The 20,004-nt window shown below is 44.9% G+C and overlaps 1 protein-coding gene across 1 annotated transcript in view; it reads left to right on the top strand.

Moving 5' to 3' along the window:
* TDP2 (tyrosyl-DNA phosphodiesterase 2) overlaps nt 1–20,004 on the top strand; it is a 52,001-nt gene extending 31,997 nt beyond the window's left edge. Inside the window, exons 5-7 of the mRNA XM_077492285.1 lie at nt 937–1,055; nt 8,241–8,411; nt 19,671–20,004. Coding sequence (XP_077348411.1) covers nt 937–1,055; nt 8,241–8,411; nt 19,671–19,952 — 572 coding nt within the window. The 3' untranslated portion in view covers nt 19,953–20,004. The remainder of the gene's footprint in view (nt 1–936; nt 1,056–8,240; nt 8,412–19,670) is intronic.

Raw genomic sequence — 20,004 nt, 5'->3', positions numbered from 1 at the left:
GCCTGTTGGAAAATTTATGTTCAATTCATGCCTCCCGTTATAGCCACCGGTGCTGATGAGTGTATTCTAACATGGAAGTCTCCCAGCTGTCAAAATACAATGGCTCTTCAGGAAGGATTCCCCCTATCCAGCTAAAGTCTGCGGACCAGGAAATGTATTTTTTTTTTTCGCTCAATCAGCCCACTGGTTGAATGAAAGAAAATGAATCCTGTATGCATTAGCGCCCGGTTCTCTGTGCTGGCCCAGCTCCTCCCTACTAACCTTTTCATGTTGCTGCTACAGGAGTAACGGGGATTACTGTAGTGACAGTTGGCTGGGTCTGCAAGATGGCGCCCCGCAGCAGTCCTAAGACCCCTTTCACACCACACCGCCGATAGCGTGGGCGGTAAAATGCCACTATTTTTAGCGGCGTTTTACCGCCGGATTTGCAGCACATTTTGGCCGCTAGCGGGCGCTTTTACCCCCCGATAGCAGCCGCGAAAGGGTTAAAACCGGTGGCAAATACGCCGCAATAGCGGCGTTTTGCCGGCGGTATTACAGCGCTGCCCCATTCATCTCAATGGGGAGCAGCGGTGGAGGAGCGGTAAACACACCGCTCCTTTACCGCTCCAAAGAAGCTGCTGGCAGGACTTTTTTCTGATGTCCTGCCAGCGCACCGCTATAGTGTGAAAGCCCTCGGGCTTTCACACTACAGACAAGCAAGGAAAAAACCTAATCCTGTCCAGGCAAGATTACTGGATGTTTGCTGTACATGATTGAAGTTGGCACTGCTTAACCTCATTTACTAAGGTGAAAATCTACTTTGCAATGTAAACATGCTCTACTCCTTTACTGAATCAAAACCACCATGTCAGACTTTGAGATAAAATATTAGTGAACTCCACAATGAGGTTTTTTATTGTGATTTTTGCTTTATTTGAAATTGTGTATTTTTAGGAAATGACTGTGAATACTTCACTGCTATTATGCTGAAAAAATCCAGAGCGACACTAGTAAGCCAAGAAATTATTCCTTTCCCAAACACTTCCATGATGAGGAATTTACTGGTGGCTAATGTAAGTGGGTTTTTTTTTTTTTTTATGAATGGCAATGACACAATAAGATCAGAACATACAGCATTTTACATATTTCATATATGCAGCCTGTATGCTGAGTGGCAATGCATGTACTCATTTTCCCAAGCTTTAAGGTTTACCAGGTTTGAATCAAAACAGCACGTATTACATTCATTGCAACTGTAGTTTATTACTAATAATCTGTCACAATCTAATACAAAATTTTCACTGATTTCAATTTCTCCATCTGTATATGCACTGTCTGCATGTTTACCTGAGCAATTGTGCAAGTGTCTATGCCCGTACAGTATGTGTATTTATATTATACAGGATTTATGTAGCGCCAAACAGTTTGCACAGTGCTTTACAGCATGAGGGCAGACAATAGTCAATACAATACAAGAGGAATCGGTGTGTATTTAGGGGGGGTGAATATACATCTTTAACAAGCTTATAACGCAGTGAATGGCATGCAGGTGAATCATCTCGTGACTGTTCCTATTTAAGTCATCATTTTGTGTTTTTTCATATTCCATTCTTGGTACCTTTCACGGTGAAATTACTCTTTAACCACTTAAGGGCCGCCTCACGCCGATATACGTTGTCAGAATGGCATGGCTGGGCACAAGCACATACAGGTACGTTGCCCTTTAAAAGCCCAGCTGCGGGTCGTGCCTGCCACCGCTCTCGCGACCCGGTCCTGAGCTCCGTGACCCCCCGATCACCGCCAGTGTCCCGCGATCGGGTCACAGAGCTGAAGAGCGAGGCGAGGTAAGTGTAAACAAACCTCTCCCCGTGCTTCCTAGTGAGCTTGTCACTGATCGTCTGTCCCCTGTCATAGGGAAGGATGATCAGTGACGTCACACACCAAGCCACACCCCCTACAGTAAAAAAAAAAAACACATTAGGTCACACTTAACCCTTACACTGCCACCTAGTGTTAACCCCTTCACTGCCAGTGACATTTTTACAGTAATCAATGCATTTTTAATCGCACTGATCGCTGTATTAATGCCAATGGTCTCAAAATTGTCCGTGTCTGCCATAATGTCGCAGTCACAATAAAAATCGCTGATCGCCGCCATTACTAAAAAAAAAAAAAAAAAATTAAAAAAATGCCATAAAACTATCCTATTTTGTAGACACTAGAACTTTTGTGCAAACCGATCAATAAACGCTTATTGCGATATTTTTGGTAAGTAGAATACGTATAGGCCTAAACTGAGGAAAAAAAAATGTTTTACATATTTTTTTGGGGATATTATAGCAAAAAGTAAAAAATATTGCATTTTTTCAAAATTGTCGCTCTATTTTTGTTTATAGCGCAAAAAATAAAAACCGCACAGGTGATCAAATACCGCCAAAAGAAAGCTGTATTTGTGGGGAAAAAGGGCGCCAATTTTGTTTGGGAGCCACATCGCATGACTGCACAATTTGTCAGTTAAAGCGACGCAGTGCCGAATCGCAAAAAGAGGCCTAGTCCTTTAGCTGCAAAATGGTCCAAAAACGCGTTAGAGAGGGGTTGGTGGCTAGTCTTATCCTGTAGCTTCTCCAAATAAGCTAAAAATCAGGGTACAAAATAATTGCCAGTATTGGTCTATAGACTACCTGCAGGTGTTCTTTCCCCATTAGTGACCTGTCCCTTGGTCTAAACTATGTTGTGGTGGCCAGCTTGTCTATAGGAAACGACTTTACAGGTCATCCATTAGTCAAGTGTGAATGATGGCCCTAGAATTAATACTATGCACATTTTTATTTTTATTTTATTTTTATTTTTTGTACATGGTGCATGCATTTGCATCCCTAAAATGTGTTTTTACACAGGGCTTGTAATAAAAGTTTGTAGGTTGTGAAACTTTTGCTAGTAAAGGGAAAAAAAGGGGGTTGAGAAGACCCTGTGTAATACCATAGCACAGATGATGGGTTATTTTTAAAGTGGGAGTAAATTCCTATTATGTTTACCTATAGGCAAGCCTATGACGAGGCTTACTTATAGGTGCAGTAAATGCTTCCTTAATGTGTACTGTTTTGAGAAGATATTTACTTTAAATGCAGCCAGTGAAGTCACTGGTGCATGTGCTCGGAAGGAATGCCAAACCTATGCCGTTTCTTCAGTCGTGACGTAAACAGCGACTGTCGCATTGCATGAGTGACGTCATCGCTGGCTGGGCCATGCATATCGCCAAAGCCCTACACTCCGCTTGAGTGCTTTTGTCATATATACCACTTCCTCCCGGTCTGAATATAGATATCAGATATTCCAACCGCTCCCAAGCACAAAACAAGACGAGACTTGTTTCACTGCTAACATTACTGATTTATTAGAACCAAAATGCCAAGTATTTATAATACAGTAGAAGAGGAGGTTTCCCCCCCCCCCCCCCCCCGCTCATATTCTAACAATACAACTGTAGCCAGAAACAGAATTCACCTGAATGCAATTGCAGGACTAATTGGCACAAACAATAGATGAAATACTCTTCAAAATCTGTCAAGCCAGACTAGACTCATTTTACATTATACAAGACAAAAAACAGGTGGCTGGAGTTGATTATATTAGCATCTAACACTGTTTCAGTCACTATTGCTAATATGGCATATACATATCCAGAGTCTGTCTTGGCCTGACTCCAATCTAACACCACCTCAGGGGTCCTCAGGCACACAGCTCACAATGAACTGTTCCCCCAAATGCCAGGGACCATAATCGCAAAGCAAGAGGCTGGCATTCAGTCCTCTCAAAAAAACCTCTGTCCCAAGTGAGTCTGTCACACCCGCAAACACAGAAGACCGGGCAAGAATGGAAGCACCTTCCGCAGTGACAGCGCGCCATTGCGCAATGCATATTAGCACTTTATGACTTAAACTGTCGGACAATTTTTTTAAAATTTTATTTTATGCAGTTTGCTACCTCTTTAAGCCTTAAGGTTTTTCACCTTGATGCATTAGGGTGCTGCCGCTGTGACCCCCCCCCTTACTCCAAGACGGAACAGAGTTCCACTGCGTCAATGGACGCAGCAGCGGGACTCGGGAGCGAGCACACATGGGTGCCCCCAGGAAAAGCGGTTTTCCCTGGAGGCATCCGGTGAAGAGGTGGGGCCGGCAGGGGACCCCAGGACAAGGGGATTGGGTCTGCTCGGTGTAAAACCAATGCACAGAGCAGGTAAGTATAGAAATGTTTTTTTTATAAAAAAAATAAAAAAATTAAGCTTTATAACCACTTTAAGATTAGCATTCATATTTGCCAGAACACCAATTGTTTTTTTTTGTTTTTCTTTTTTTATTGAATGATCACATCACAAAAATACAATGTTTGGAGCTGGGGGGACAGGCGTGTGATGTGTGCATATAGTGAAACAAAGATAGATATATCTCTAGCCTCTCGACAGGGTGACACCCCCCCCCCCCCCCTTCCCGCCCTCTGAGATCAGGCACATCTTGTAAGAATGCCCAATCGATTCTATTTTTGATGGTATTCCCTGTGCTGGGTGTTTTTTGCAAGGGAATAAGCCTTGCTTTTACAGGTGACTAGCATGAATAATTTAGGGACTTTTCTTGCTGTGTAATTTGGCAGTGTTTACGGACTATATGGATTATACTGTGATGTCCTATGACATCAGATGGGGGGGGGGGGGGGAGAGACCCTTTATGTTGTGTTTTGATTGGGGGATAGCACTAATATATCTCTTATCTAGTCCTGTGTGGCTCTGAAACGTTGCACCTTTTCTTTTTTTTTCTTATGCAATTTTTCTGCAATATGCTATTCGGACAACATTGGGGATCTGTGGTGTGCTGGCAAATATGAACGTTTATCTGTGTTTGTTCCAGTTGCCAGCTAGATGATTCTGCAGCACCCGCTACTTTTGAGCCTGATCCAGAAATGTGGGAATATTAACATTCTCTTGTGACTGGGTTCTTAAGGGAAATTTAGAGGCAGTTTAGACAGCTTTTTTTTTATTTTTTTATTTTTTTGGGCCATCTTTCTCCCATTGATGGGTTTACCTTCAATTTTGGTCATGTAGACTAAGCCAGGAGTGAGAGGACCTATCTCCAAACTTGAGGAAAATCCCTGCTTACACAGTTGTTTCAAACCAGCATCCCTATCAGATTTCCCCACTAGCCCTGTTCTCACAACAACTTAAGAATTTGGATTTCCTATCACTTTCAGTGGTTACTGGGACAAATCAAGAGGTTGAATCTCCCCAGCAGGGAGCAAACCAAACACAAGTTTTGCCTTTTCATGCCCTTTAAATGGGATTTTACTTAGACCTAGCATAACTCAATTAAATTGTGCCTTAAAGTGTCAGTAAACTCTCCACGGTTGCTATCTGGTTTCTCTGCAGGCTACTACCTGATTGTATTCTGTGATGGGGGGCTTCCCTCGTCTGCAGTTTCATCTGGTGGTTGGCTCCACAGCATTGAAGGGTCTCATGAAGCCACCCTTGCATGCACACTCCAGCCTTTACAGGGTGTACTTGCATGTTGTTGCTCTGCTTATGCAGACCAGGGGGCAGTCATGTGACTTTTGTGTGTCTGGATGCACATGCTTCAGTCTCAGCCAGGATGCACATTTAATCAAAGGCCAAGGAACGAACTAGATGTGAAGGTAAATTGGCTACCTGGCGCTCCAGGAGGAAATGCCCTTAGTTTGTAATGTACATTTGATTAGTCAGTCTTTAGGTAAAAACAAAGTTAAACCACGGTAAGGGGGTGATTTGAAGAGGCAACTCTGCAAAACATATAAGAAACAAGGGGGAGGTGCCTCTCTAAGTGTAGTATTAAAACCGTATCATTTACTGAACAAGATTAAAAACCCTTACAAGATATGACAAGCATGACTCTCACTTATAAGTATGTAGTCCTGCCAGTTCTACTGCGTCCCACTGGCTCTCTTCTTTCCCAGCTACCTGGATCATGCGAGGAGCCTGTGGGACGCAGGAGAACTGCCAGGACTACCTACTTATGAGGAGCACGACTCCCACTTATATTGTGTAAGTGTTTATAATCTTGTGCAATAGATGGTACTGGTTTAAAATTACACTTATTATGCACTTCTACCTTAACGCTGCCTTTTGCAGCAGTAATTCCCATTTTCTTTTTTGGGCTGTTTATCCTTATATGTAAGTGGTGTTTTGTGTGTGTGTGTGTGTTTGTTTTTTTTTTTGGCTCTTTCAATGTTCCCTATTATCAAAAATGCTCAGCTATGATTTAGCCAATGTCTGTAAATCTCTGACCGGCTGGTATCTCAAGCATCCACCTAACCCCTCCTATATCTCATTAACTACAGTGCATCTGGAAATATTCAGAGCTTTACTTTTTCCACATTTTGTTATGTTACAGCCTTGTTTCAAATGGATTACATTTATTATTTTGCTCAAAATGATATAAACTATACCCCCATAATGACAACGTGAAATAAGTTTTTGAAATCTTTGCAAATGAATTCAAAATAAAAAAATGAAATCGCAATGCCACATGGGTAGCACAGTTGTGTAGTGGTTAGGACTCTCGTCTAGCAGTAAAAAAGGGTCCCTGGTTTGAATCCCAACCACGACACTACCTGCCTGGAGTTTGCATGTTCTCCCTGTGCCTGCATGGATTTCCTCCTGGGTACTCTGGTGTCCTCCCACACTCCAAAGACATGCAGGTAGGCTAATTGGCTTCTGTCCAAAATTGGCCCAAGTATATGAATGGGGACCTTGGATTGTGGGCTCCTTGGGGGTAGGGACCGATGTGAGTGTGCAAGGGATAGGGACAATTGTTGACACTCAGGTTGAACTGGATGGACTGGTGTCTTTATTCAACCTTACTAACTATATAACAAGTATTCACAACACTCAAAATTCAGCTCAGGTACATCGTTTCCACTGATCTTCCTTGAGATGTTTCTGCAACTTGGAGTCCACCTATGATAAATTCGGATAATTGGACATTATCTGGAAAGGCACATGTCTGCCTATATAAGGTTCCACAGTTAACGGTGCTTGTCGGAGCACAAGACAAGGAATTGTCTGTAGAACTCCAACACAGGATTGTATCAAGGCACGGATCTGGGGAAGGGTACAGAAAAATGTCAGCAGCATTTGAAGGGCCTAGCCTACATCATCCATAAATGGGGGAGGTTTGGAACCACCAGGACTCTTCCTAGAGCGGGCTGCCTGGCCAAACTGAGTGATTAGGGGAGAAGGGCCTTAGGGAGGTGACTAAGAACCCGATGGTCACTGACAGAGCTCCAGCATTTCTCTGTGGAGAGTAGAGAACTTTCCAGAAGAACCATATCTGCAACACTCCATGAGTTGGGCCTGTATGGTAGAGTGGGCAGACAAAAGCCACTCCTCAGTAAGGCACATGACGGCCACCTGGCATTTGCCAAAAGGCACCCGAAGGCCTATTGGACCATGAGAAACAATTCTCTGGTCTGATACAACAAAGATTGAACTCTGGCCTTAATGGCAAGTGTCATGTCTAGAGAAAACCAGGTACCGCTAATCACTTGGCCAATACCATCCCTAAAGTAAACCATGGTGGCAGCATCATACTGAGAGGATGTTTTTCAGCAGCAGGAACTGGGAGACTAGTGAGTATTGAGGGAAAGATTAATGTAGTATTGAGGGAAAGCTGAATGTAGCAATGTAGAGAGACATCCTTTGATGAAAATATGCTCTGGGGCAAATCATCTTCCAATGGGACAACGACCCTAAGCACACAGCCAAGAAAACAAAGGAGTGGCCCAGACTTGACCCTGTTTGAACATCTCTGGAGAGATCTGAAAATGGCTGTGCACCGACGCTCCCCATCCAACCTGATTGAGCTTGAGAGGTCCTGCAAAGAATGGAAGAAACTATCCAAAAAAGGTGTGCCAAGCTTGTAGCATCATACTCAAAAATACTTGAGGCTGTAATTGGTGCCAAGGGTGCTTTTAACAAAGTATTGAGCAAAGGCTGTGAATATTTATCTAATGTAAATTATATTGTATTTATAGTGTGTGTGTGTGTATATCTCTAATGTATTGTTTTTGAGAAAAATTAATTCCAAAATGGATTAAATTTAAGGCTGTAACAAAATGTGGAAAATGAAGCGCTGTGAATTCTGTACAGATGCACTGTATACCGTTATCTGTCTTTGGTCAAACTTGTTCCCACTACTCCTGTATGTACACTGAAGATGCTTACGGTTCCCTTCTAGGTTAAACTCTGCGGCAGTGACATCTGCCTCATGACCTCCCACTTAGAGAGCACCAAAGATCATGCAAATGAGCGGATGAAGCAGCTGGGCATTGTACTTCAGAAGATGTTAGAGGTTCCTCCATCAACCACTGTGATATTTGGTGGTGATACCAACTTAAGAGACAAAGAGGTCTGTATAATACACAACTCTGTTGCCCATTTTATCGCTTTCTTATTGATCGACCTTCTACATTAGAAGATGTCATGTACTGTTTTAACACTTCAGCTCTCATGCCTGTACACTGGCTATGAAACAGAGCAATTCTCCAATTTTACTATGGACTGATTGATTTCGTTTATAGTCATTACTTAACTTTTTATTTTTTTATTTTTTCAAACAATTTTTTTGTGATATTTGTCTTGAAAAATGGGTTTGATTTATGCAATTAACTAAAAGGCCCTTTCTTTTTTTTTTCAACTGTTGGCTTAACTATTTGAGCACACTGGACATGCTACCAATGCCCAAAAAGTGCAAAGTCAAGTGCACAGATCATGGGAAGCATGTCCATTCTTCTGCCCTCGAACTGCAGATGCTTGTTGGGATCGCTTGGTGCTCCTCATTCCAGCATCCGGGTGTTGGCTGTTGCATTTTCACTGTCTGTGTTCACCTGCAAGGTGATTGATCTGGTCAGTCACCCGAGATAAGCAAACTAAACACTCTATCTGTTGCTTGCGATGGACAGTTACCTGCATTGTAACTAATCAAGCCTCCCAATTGTCTGCCCTGCTTTGCTGTTGGATTTCCCTGTGTATTACCTGGATCGGATATTGGTCTATTCCCTGAACTCAGCCTGCCTTTTATCTAGACTGTCATAGAATCACGCTCTGTCTGCTAAACTGCAAGTCTGTTTGCTCTATTCATGTCTACCCTGGTGTGGTGGCCAGGCACTATAGCATTGTGTAAAAGTCCTGGGGGAAACAAAGTACCGGTAGGCCCGCTTGCCTTAAGGGAAAGGGGGCTGCTATAGGTGAAGCACATAGTAGCTAGCTATAGTGTCTGACCACCTACATTAAGGTAGATGTGACAATGCTGTTAAGTAAGCTGATGCCCAAAAAAGGGCTCCAGGTACATTGCAAAGTCAAAAGCCGGAAAAAATGCACAAGAGGGCCAATAGTGTAGTTGCTATAAAACATATGGGACGTACAAGCATTGTACAGAGCAGCAAGGGTTCTCTAGCAGTCTCCACGCGCTGGCCAGGGCTGACAGGGAAGCTGAACTGCTGCAGTGTATGAAGGGCAGGAAAGCCACGAGTCCATCGCTAAGCTCTGTCCGACAAGACCCCACTCTCCAATGTGATGTCAGTCACGTTGCTTGTGCAGGAATGCATTTCGACATGTTTATCTGCATAAAAGAATACAGGATGAATGATATGACTTGGATATTGACCCTTCCTTTCCCGCTGAGAGCTGCTGTACCAAGGATTACAAGTTCAGGCGTTTAAACTAGTTGCGCTTAAAATAATTTTTTCTCTAGTTGTCTGTCCAGGACAGCACTAGAAAGACAGGCTCCACCTCCGGAGGCAGGAAAAACATTAAAATCGATAAAGGGCAGCTTCCGTCCCTCTTCCCCAGTCTGTTTCCTCCACCGGAAGAGGAGGCTGGATGGGAGCTCTCCTTGCCTTGAGCCTAGGTAGGGCTGCCTGTGGGGGGAAGGAGGTCTGCAAGTACCTGAACAGGAATGGCAGGCATCCGAGTCCCCCGGTCAGGCTGCGTAGAGCTGATACCGGCATTGTCCTCTAGGATAGCCTCTAGGGACTTTGACACACCACTTTCAATTTTACGGGCATTGGAAAGTGGTGTGGGGGAATAATCGGATCCTTTGGATGCGCTAAGTGAGAGAGCATCCAAAGATATTCAGGGCCAAGGGACAAGTTCACCCAGATACAGGCTCTAGCTCGAGGAAGTGGATGCCTTATTGGGGGTTATCGATGAGTGAGGATCCCACCTGCATCTGGAACAAGGTACCTGAAGTTGACGCAGCCTTTTCCCAGTGCGCTAAATCAAGTGTCCTGAAGCAACCCATGGCCAAAAAGTTGGAGGTGCTGCTGAAAAGGTCATAGGAAGTAGCCATGACAAACCTAAAGCCTGTGATGGCCACAACAATAGTGGCTCGTAATCTAGAGGTCTGGCTGGAACAATTGCAAGGGCGTTTAGATAGTGGGACCTCTAGGAAGGAAACTTTGGCTTCCCTTCCTATACTGCATAAAGCAGCAGGCTACACGGCAGATGCTTCTGCAGAGTCAGTCAAACTTTCAGCAAAAACCGCTGACCTCAAAAATTCATCTCATAGAGCGCTATGGTTGAAATCCTGTTCAGGGAACCCGGCCTTGAAAGTGAGGCTATGTGGTATCCCCTTTGAGGGAGACCTTCTCTTGTTTGGGCAGGATCTAGAAAAGGTTCTGGATTGCACTGCAGACAAGAAGGCCTTCGCTACTAAAAAGGCACCAGGGAAACGCTTTTTTTCTTCCCCAAAGGCAGGGACAGTCACAAGGACAGACCTCTAAAGGGTCAGCTCCTAAAAACAGTGGGAAGGGGGAACACAGTTTTTTTTTGTTTTGTTTGTTTTGTTTGGGGGGGGGGGGGGGGGGAAGACTGGAGCAGTTCCTCCCACAGTGGGAAAAGACTAACCCAAATACTTTTATACTGAGGATAATCAGGGAGGGCTACCGAATGCACACTCCGCCTATGAGGATGTGTGTGACCAAACCTCCCAGAGATCCTCAGAAGGCGATGGCCTTGCTGTCGCACATTGGCGGTTTTGGTAGACCAGCGGGCTCTTGTGCCCGTGCCAAGACGGGAGGTAAACCGCGATTTCTACTCGCATGTGTTTGCAGTGAAGAAACCGTCAGGCAAATTCCAGCTAATTTTGAATTGAAAGTTGCTAAGCAAGTGGGTGACATACAAAAAATTCCAGATGGAAACCATCTTTACAGTAAGGTCAATTCTTCCCCCCAGATTGTTTCATGGCCTCTCTCGATCTAAGGGATGCCTACCTACACGTCCCTATCCATGAGGAATATCAAATATTTGAAGATAGCGATTCAGTTGGGAAGGCAGATCTGACATTTACAGTTCTGGGCTCTGCCATTCGGCCTATCCTCCTCCGCCAGGATATTTACACAAGTCTTGGCGGAAGCATTGGCTTCCCTGAGACTGAAGGGGATCGCGGTCATACCGTATTTGGACGACCTTTTATTCTTTGCCCCCTCCGAAATTCCAACTACAGGGAGACCTGCGGGTAGCCATTTCCTTTTCTAAAAAGTTTGGGGTGGTTGATAATCGAAGAAAAGACGCGCTTCATCCCGACTCGGGCCTTACAGTACCAGGGTTTCTTGGTAGACTCGGTGTCATAAAAAATCTCTCACAAAGGAGAAAGTAGAAAGGGTGAAAGCGACTGCAACTTTGTTGCAAAACTGGGCAATTTCCCTCTGCTCAGCTATGTCAGGACTGGGTCTGCTGGTGGCAACAATTCCTGCAGTTCCTTGGGCAAGGGTCCCTTTCAGGTGCCTTCAGGCCGACCTGAACAGCTGGGACGGGGCACAGAAATCCCTAGACACAACCATCCGCCTATCTTCAAAGACCAGGAGGTGTCTGTAGACAACAGACCCCGTACTAGATTCTCCTCTTTTCTCCACCACAGTGTCTGTCCGCATCACTACGGATGCCAGTGCTTGGTGCCTTGGGGGCCTATTTGGGGTCAGAAATAGCCCAAGAATGCTGGAGGAAAGCACGGTCCCAAAGGTCAGGCAACTGGAGAGACTTGCAGGCGATCTGGGAAGCGTTAAGAACATTCTGAAGGGTCACCACGTACAGGTTCTCTCGGACAGTGTGGTAGCAGTCTCGTATCTAAACAAACAAGGTGGAACGAGATGCCTGTCCTTAATCGGGCTAACATGGATGATCTTGTATTGGGCTTAGAAAAACCTAGGGTTGGTCACGGCAATCTGTGGCCCTATATGTTTTTTAGAGCAACCCCTGGCATTAGACCCGCTAGTTAGCAGGTTCTTTAAGGGGTTATATGTTAGCAGCATTGCATGTTTCTACTACCTTTTCTGATGTGATACAATATTTCTCTCTTCCTTCTCCCTCTTCACTGCTTCTATCCCTTTTTTCCCCCTCTGGGTTCGCAGGGTGTGTACGCTGGTTCAAGGTTGATGGCCGCCTAAAGCTGTCCCAATGACAATTAACTGGTTGTCCCTGAAGGTTCAGGGCATGAACTCTCCCCATAAGAGGGTGAAGGTTTTTAAATATCTGCGCAAACGACAAGTTGACATTGCTTGTTTACAGGAGACACATTTTTCTGAGACCTCCCATCCTAGGTACTTCGATGCTCAGTTCCCTCAGGTATTTTTTGCAAATGCCTCAACTAAACAAAGGGGGGTCCTCGTGGCTTTTCGCAAATCTGTTCCATTTAGTTGCACTAAACAGATCGCAGACCCTGATGGGCGGTACCTATTGCTCCAAGGCACTATTCATGGCATGGAGGTTACCGTACTAACGTACTATGCCCCGAATGTAAATCCGGGGCCCTTGACCCATGTCTGCACCCTACTTATGTCCCACGGCAAGGGCACCCTCCTTCTTGCGGGTGACTCTAACCTTCTACTAAATCCCAAACTAGATAAGCAGCCGCCCGAGAGAAACGGACAGTCGGCAGGGGCTAAAAAATTCATGTCCTCCTTGCAAACACTTGACTTGGTTGACCTGTGGAGGGAATGTCATCCTCAGGGCAAGGACTACACCCATTACTCTCACCCCCATCAGGTCCACTCAAGGATTGACCATATGTTTATGCTCAGACGTCACCTTCCGTTAGTGGTATCGGCCTCAATCTTGGCTGTTCCTTGGTCGGATCACGACCCGGTGCTAGTTGTCTGTCACTCTATTCTGGATAGACCTAGATTTTCTCCCTGGGTGATGAATGATTCCCTTCTTTCGCATGCAGGTGTGACAGCGGATATTGTTTAGGCTTCGGAGGACTACTTTCGTGAAAATTTGGGCTCGGTGCAGTCACCAGTGGTCCTTTGTGAGGCTTATAAAGCGGTGTTACGGGGTCGGATAATTGGTCTGGCTTCGGCCCGTAAGAGGGCAAGAGAGATAAAACAAAAAGAGCTTGAGTCCCGATTGGAGTCACTATCCGAGAAGTTTAAACAGTTTCCCACCCCGAACAACCGTAAGCTGTTGGACATAGCCAGATCGGAGCTTGACCTATGCCTTACTGAGGGTGCTGAGCGTATACTGCGCTGGTCCTGCCAGCGGTGGTATGTGAGAGCAAATAAGCCAAACCGTATGTTGGCTAACAGACTCCGAACCTTTGCCCCTAAATTGAACCCGATTACCCTACGAGATCAAAACAATGTCCTATCAGGGAACCCGAAGCATGTTCTGGAGGAATTTGGGTTTCGCCTTGCGAAGCTATACGCGGCACCAGAGGGTAATGCGGCTCAGAGCACGGCAGACTTCCTGGAAAGCCTTTCGCTCCCATCCTTAACGGGGGCTCACATTGCCCTCATGGATAGGGATATTCAGATCACCGAAGTTCTACAAGCAATAAAGGAACTTGAAGTGGGAAAACGTCCTGGGCCTGATGGGTACACCGCGCTTTACTATAGGAAGCTGGCATCGGTAGTAGCCCCTCACCTGGTGGCAATGTACAATTCGGTCAAAAACGGCTGCCCTCTCTCCCCAGATCTTCTGACTGCAAATGTGGTGATGATTCCTAAACCGGACCGTGACCACTCATCTTGGGCCAATTTCAGGCCGATCTCGCTCATCAATGTAGATATGAAACTCTTGACAAAAATCTTGGCGACTCGACTAAACTCTTTCCTCCCCCGTTTAATAAAAAAGGACCAGGTTGGCTTCGTACCACAGAGACAGGCGGGAGATGCAATTCGACGTATAGTTCAACTCCAGCATATAGCCCAGGCTCGCTCCCAGGAATCCATGCTTCTCTCCCTCGATATGAATAAGGCCTTTGACTCCTTATCTTGGCCCTATCTCATGTCTGTCCTACGGCACTATGGATTCGGGACTTCATTTATGACTTGGATGTTGGCCCTATATGATTCCCCCCCGAGCAAAAATTAAATATTACGGATTTGAATCCCCCATTTTTACTATCCACTGGGGAACCCGCCAGGGATGTCCGCTGTCACCCCTTCTTTTTGTGTTGGCACTGGAACCTCTGACGGAGGCAATAAGAGCTCACCCAGATATCCGGGGCATAGAAATAGCAGGTTGCCCCCATAAGATTTCCTTATTCGCTGATGACATTCTCATTTGTCACCTCTCCTAGAACTTCCCTGCCAAACTTACACACACACTGTTGCAATCCTTTGCATCTCTCTCAGGACTCCAGATTAACTCATCTAAATCGAAGGCATTGTCGACTAATCTCTCTGTGGAGTTACTGGGGGACTTGCAGTCGGCCTTTCCTTACCAATGGGTTTCCTCTTTGCCTTATTTAGGAATCCGTCTCACATCGACATACCAGGCTTTATATCAGGCGAATTATCCACCATTATTCAAAAAATTTACGGATATGTTGTCGGCGTGGTCCTCCTTACCTCTTTCATGGTTTGGGAGAATAACGGCCATTAGGATGGCATATCTCCCAAAATTACTTTATTATTTTAGGGTTCTCCCCATCCCAATTCCCTCCCATGTCCTCAATATCCATCAGCGTAGGATCCTGCAATTTATCTGGGGATCGTCTCGCCCCCGTATTAATAAACAAATCCTGTTCGCCAACAAAAGTAATGGGGGCCTCTCAGTCCCGAATATAAGAGGCTACTACGTGGCTGCTACCATTGCTCCGCTCTCTCACCTCCACGAGACGTATCAACTCCCGCTCGGGGCGACTATTGATCTGCTTGAGACGGACCCCGTCCCAATCTCTTCATTACCATGGCTCCCACCTGCACATCGCCCTAAGATTACAGGGCCTTGTATGATTCATACGCTACGAGTTTGGGACTCTGTGAAGTACTCGGCGGGGCTGGCTTCTCCCCATCTCCCGCTGTTGCGACTTCTACGTTGCCCACTTTTCCCTCCAGGCCTTCATGACTCCGTGCAATTCAAGTGGTGGACCATGAATGGCTTCGGCGATGTACACTCCTTGCTTACTCCCACAAAAATTTTACCATATGATGTTTTACGTTCATCACACGATATACCTCTACGGGAATATTTCAGGTATCTACACATCCGTCATTTCCTCCAGTCTCATTAAATCTCAGGACGCCCCATACAGGTTGACACCGTTTGAGAGCATCTGCAGATCCAGGCCCCACTCTCCTGGTCTGATATCTATGATATACTCAGCTCTGGTTTCTAAGCGGAGACCTCCTGTGCGGTCTTACCATTTGCAATGGGAGAGAGAGTTGGGGAAGAAGCTGGACCCGGAGGATTGGCAGGCAATGACCCTAGCCATATCCAACTGCTCGCGCAATGTGGTAATTCTGGAAAATGCATATAAGGTGTTATACCGGTGGTATTATACCCCGACGCGTCTGGCTCGCTTTGTTCCAACCTGTTCCCCACTTTGTTTTAGAGAATGTGCCCAAGAGGGCACTATGGCCCATATTTGGTGGACCTGCCCGCGGGTGTGCAGACTATGGGTCAGGGTGTACGCATTGCTCCGTAGCCTACTTCGAGTAAATCTTAAAAAGGATCCATTTGAGGCACTCCTTGGCAAACAAATCACTGAGCTGTTACGCCCAGAGCGCCAATTGGCGCAACATCTCTTTACTGCAACTAAGTTGACAATAGCCAGAGCATGGAGAACCCCGGCTCTGAGTTTCGAGGCAGTCAAGAACCGCCTGAATGATGTTATGGTCAATGAAAAATTGTCTTCTGTTCTTTCTGACACTCACGCCAAGTTCCTGCGTGTCTGGCAGCCCTGGATAGCATATAACTATTCTCCTAGATTTGATGTTGCTTTATTATCAATGTAGGGACCGGTGGTGCGCACCCTGTGAACCCATTCTCTTCCCTCCCTCCCCTCTCTCTTCCTCGACCCCCCCCCCCCCCCCCCTCCTTTTCTCTTTTGATCCTACCTACTCCTCCCCTGCTTCTCATTCAACAACCTCTTTTCATCTTCCCTTGACTCACTCTACATCTTCTTCTCCCCTTCTCTCTCTTGTCTCACCAATTACCAGTAGATGATTACTATGGGCTGTTAATGCACTGTATGACATGCTTCTGTTGCAGTCCTGTGAAAACCCGGGTTCACCCGCACGCAGGACATGTTGGAATCGTTCGGGCAACAGCCTGCTTTAATTACTACCATACAGTGAAACACCTGAACTGTTATTTGTACGACAGCCTATTGGATTGGAATGTAAACTTGTTCATTAATACTAATAAAAACCTTTGTAAAAGAAAATTCAGAAGGAAAAAATCTTTACGGTGAAGTCAATTCTTCCCCCGGATTGCTTCATGGCCTCCCTCAATCTGAGGGACGCTTATTTTACACATCCCAATCCACAAAGAATCTCAAATTTTGAGGGTGGCAATCAAGTGGGGAAAGCAGGCTGTCATTTTTCAATTCAGGGCCCTGCCACTCGGCCTGTCCTCCCCCTGGATTTTTATGAAAATCCTGGTGGAGGCACTGACCCCCTGAGACTGAAAGGAATATTGGTCATCACCTATAACCATGCACATAGAGAAATAGGAAAATTTAGCGGTGCTAACAAAAATGAAACCAGAACTGTGAATCAATACTTAAATAGTACAAGTAGCACATATATCACCCAGTGACATGTGACAAAAATAGTCCATAAAATGAAGTGAAGATAAATGAAAAAAAAATATTATATTATATTTAATTTATTTTTTATTTTTTTTTTACAATCTTCTTAAATCTTCAACCACACCAACGTGCTTGTGACACCTCTCCCTGTGAAAAACGCACTCCCCAACTTATATTGCCTCCCGCTCGTGTTTGGCTCGAGAGCAAATTTAAACCACACTTGGGTCAAACACGCCCATCCACTATATCTTCGTGGTTCTAATGAAGACCTCTCCATATGTGGGAAAAAAAGTGCTCCAAATAGCGTGATAACGTTTCAACCAGTTCATTCAAAATCACATCAACGCTTCAATGTTTACACTCACATTTCAAACGGTATAAATCAATCGGCATCAAACGACAGAAAACCACAGCAGACCGATAAAGATGGCTCAGCGGTGCACTACGGCCGCAGCGGACCTGAAGTGTGCGCTTATAGTATGTCTCTCACCCACTCCAAAGCCCCTGTTCTGAGTTGTTGTGCTGTTTTCAGCAAGCGGCGTCTCACGTCAGTAGAATTGAATGCCATGTAGCAACACATTCAATTCTACTGACATGAGATGCCATTTGCCGAGAACAGGGACTTTGTTCATTCAACATCACTTAATTTTATGGACTATTTTTGTCACATATCACTGGGTGAAATGTGATATTTATACTATTTAAGTATTCAGTTGTTTCATTTTCGTTGGTGCCACTAAATCATCCCATACTTGGACTACCTTTTTTTTTATTTTTTGCACCCTTTCTGGAAAAGCTGGGGTATTTGATAAATCGGGTGAAGTGGAACCTAACCCTGACACAGGCCTTATGGTACTTGGGGGTTCTTGGTGAACTCTGTGACACAGAACATTTATCTCAGAGGAGAAAGTAGCGAAGGCGACGGCAGCTGTTTTTCAGAACAATCTGTCAGTTGCCATGATGGGTCTGGGTCTTCTGGCAGCAACAATCTCTGCAGTACCATTTTCAGGTGTCTCCAGGCCAAATAGCCTGAACAGCTGGGACTGAGCGCAGGAATTGCTGGACACAACCTGCTGTCTCAGGGCCCAGTTCTATTACCAAAAATATAGACCGGAGAAAAATTGTCAGCTTGGTGTCTGAAGAAAGCCTCCTGAAGTCTAAGGAGCTCAGACAGGGTGGTAAACGCAATTCTTTCCAGTAGAAAGAAGGTAACCCAAGCAATTTGTTGCATTTTGGAAAGTTTTCTGTTCATGGTTAGATACCAAAAAGGTGTCTGCAAGTATTCCAGCTGTCTTGGAGTTTTTACAAGAGGGTGCGGCCCAAGGACTGTCCATTGGTAACTAAGTGACAAGTGCAGTTATTGGCTTCGTGTTGTGTGTTTTGGTGTGCGTTTTTTTTTTTTTTTTTTTTTTTTTTTTTTTTTACCTTTAACAAATGTTATACAATTGATCTCTATTGCCAAAATTATAGGGACGCCTGCCTTTACACGCACATTAACTTTAATGGCATCTCAGCCTTCGTCTGTAGGGTTCAATATTGTGTTGGACCACCCTTTGCAGCTATAACCACTTCAACTCTTCTGGGAAGGATGTCCACAAGGTGTAAGTTTATGGGAATGTTTGATTATTCTTCAAGAAGTGCATTTGTGATGGGCACTGATGTGGACGAGAAGGCCTGGCTCAGTCTCTACTTCGATTCATCCCAAAGGTGTTCTGTCGGGTTCAGGTCAGGACTGTCCAGGCCAGTCAAGTTCCTCCACCCCAAACGTGCTCATCCATGTGTTTATGGACCTTGCTTTGTGCACTGGTCCAAATCATTTGGAAGGGGGAATTATGTTGTGGGGTTGTTTTTTTAGGTGTTGGGCTTGGCCCCTTAGTTCCAGCGAAGGGAACTCTTAAGGCCTCAGCCTACCAAGTAATTTTGGACAATTTCATGCTCCCAAATTTGTAGGAAAAGTTTGGGTATGGCCCCTTCCTGTTCCAACATGACTGTGCATAAACTGGGTCCATAAAGACATGGCTGAGTTTGGAGTGGAGCAACTTGTCCTGACCTCAACTCGATAGAACACCTTTGGGATGAATTGGAGCAGAGACTGTGAGCCAGGCCTTCTCGTCCATCAGTGCATGATCTCACAAATGTGCTCCTGGAAGAATAGTCAAACGTTCCCATAGACACACTCCTAAACCTTGTGGACATTCTTCCCAGAAGAGTTAAGGCTATTATAACTCCAAAGGGCCAACACCATAATTGAACCCTATCAACTAATGACTGGGATGCCATTAAAGTTCATGTGCATGTAAATGCAGGTGTCCAATACTTTGGACAATATATTTGATCAAATAAGAACTTCAGACAAGATGCTGGATAGTGGGTGGGATGGATTTTTAAATCCGGTTTCAGATGTTGGTCTGAATATTGAAGAGTTTTTTGCTTCTTGTACCTCAATCCTGAACTGGGACAGGAAGGGAGAAGATATCTCAATGAGGCTACAGCAATAAATACATGACACTGGTTCTAACCCTGTTGCACTCCAAAGTGTAAAAGAAAATGGTTGGTGTTTCTCATTAAGACACTACACTGATGGACTGATCACATTCTATCACCATTTTGTATTTTTGCTTGTTTCATTGACAGGTTGAAAAAATAGGTGGCCTGCCCAGTCCCATCTTGGACATCTGGGAATTTCTGGGGAACCCTGAACATTGCCGTTATACGTGGGACACAAAAATGAACAATAACTTAAAGGCTAAATACACCTGTAGGATGCGCTTTGACCGAATACTGTACCGCTCTGCTGTAGATGGCATCCTAGTAGTTCCTCACTCTTTGGAATTGATTGGGACTGAAAAACTGGATTGTGGTAGATTTCCTAGTGACCACTGGGGATTATTGTGTGATTTTAATGTGATTTTATGAGCTGAGAAATGTTTTATAATTTGCAAATTAAATGTTTTTTTAGAACATGAAA

The sequence above is a fragment of the Lithobates pipiens genome, unplaced genomic scaffold (genome assembly GCF_037356315.1).
Source record: "Lithobates pipiens isolate NorthernLeopardFrog02 unplaced genomic scaffold, aLitPip1_a1.2 Scaffold_19, whole genome shotgun sequence".
NCBI classification, from domain to species: domain Eukaryota; kingdom Metazoa; phylum Chordata; class Amphibia; order Anura; family Ranidae; genus Lithobates; species Lithobates pipiens.
This window is presented reverse-complemented; position numbering and strand designations above follow the sequence as displayed.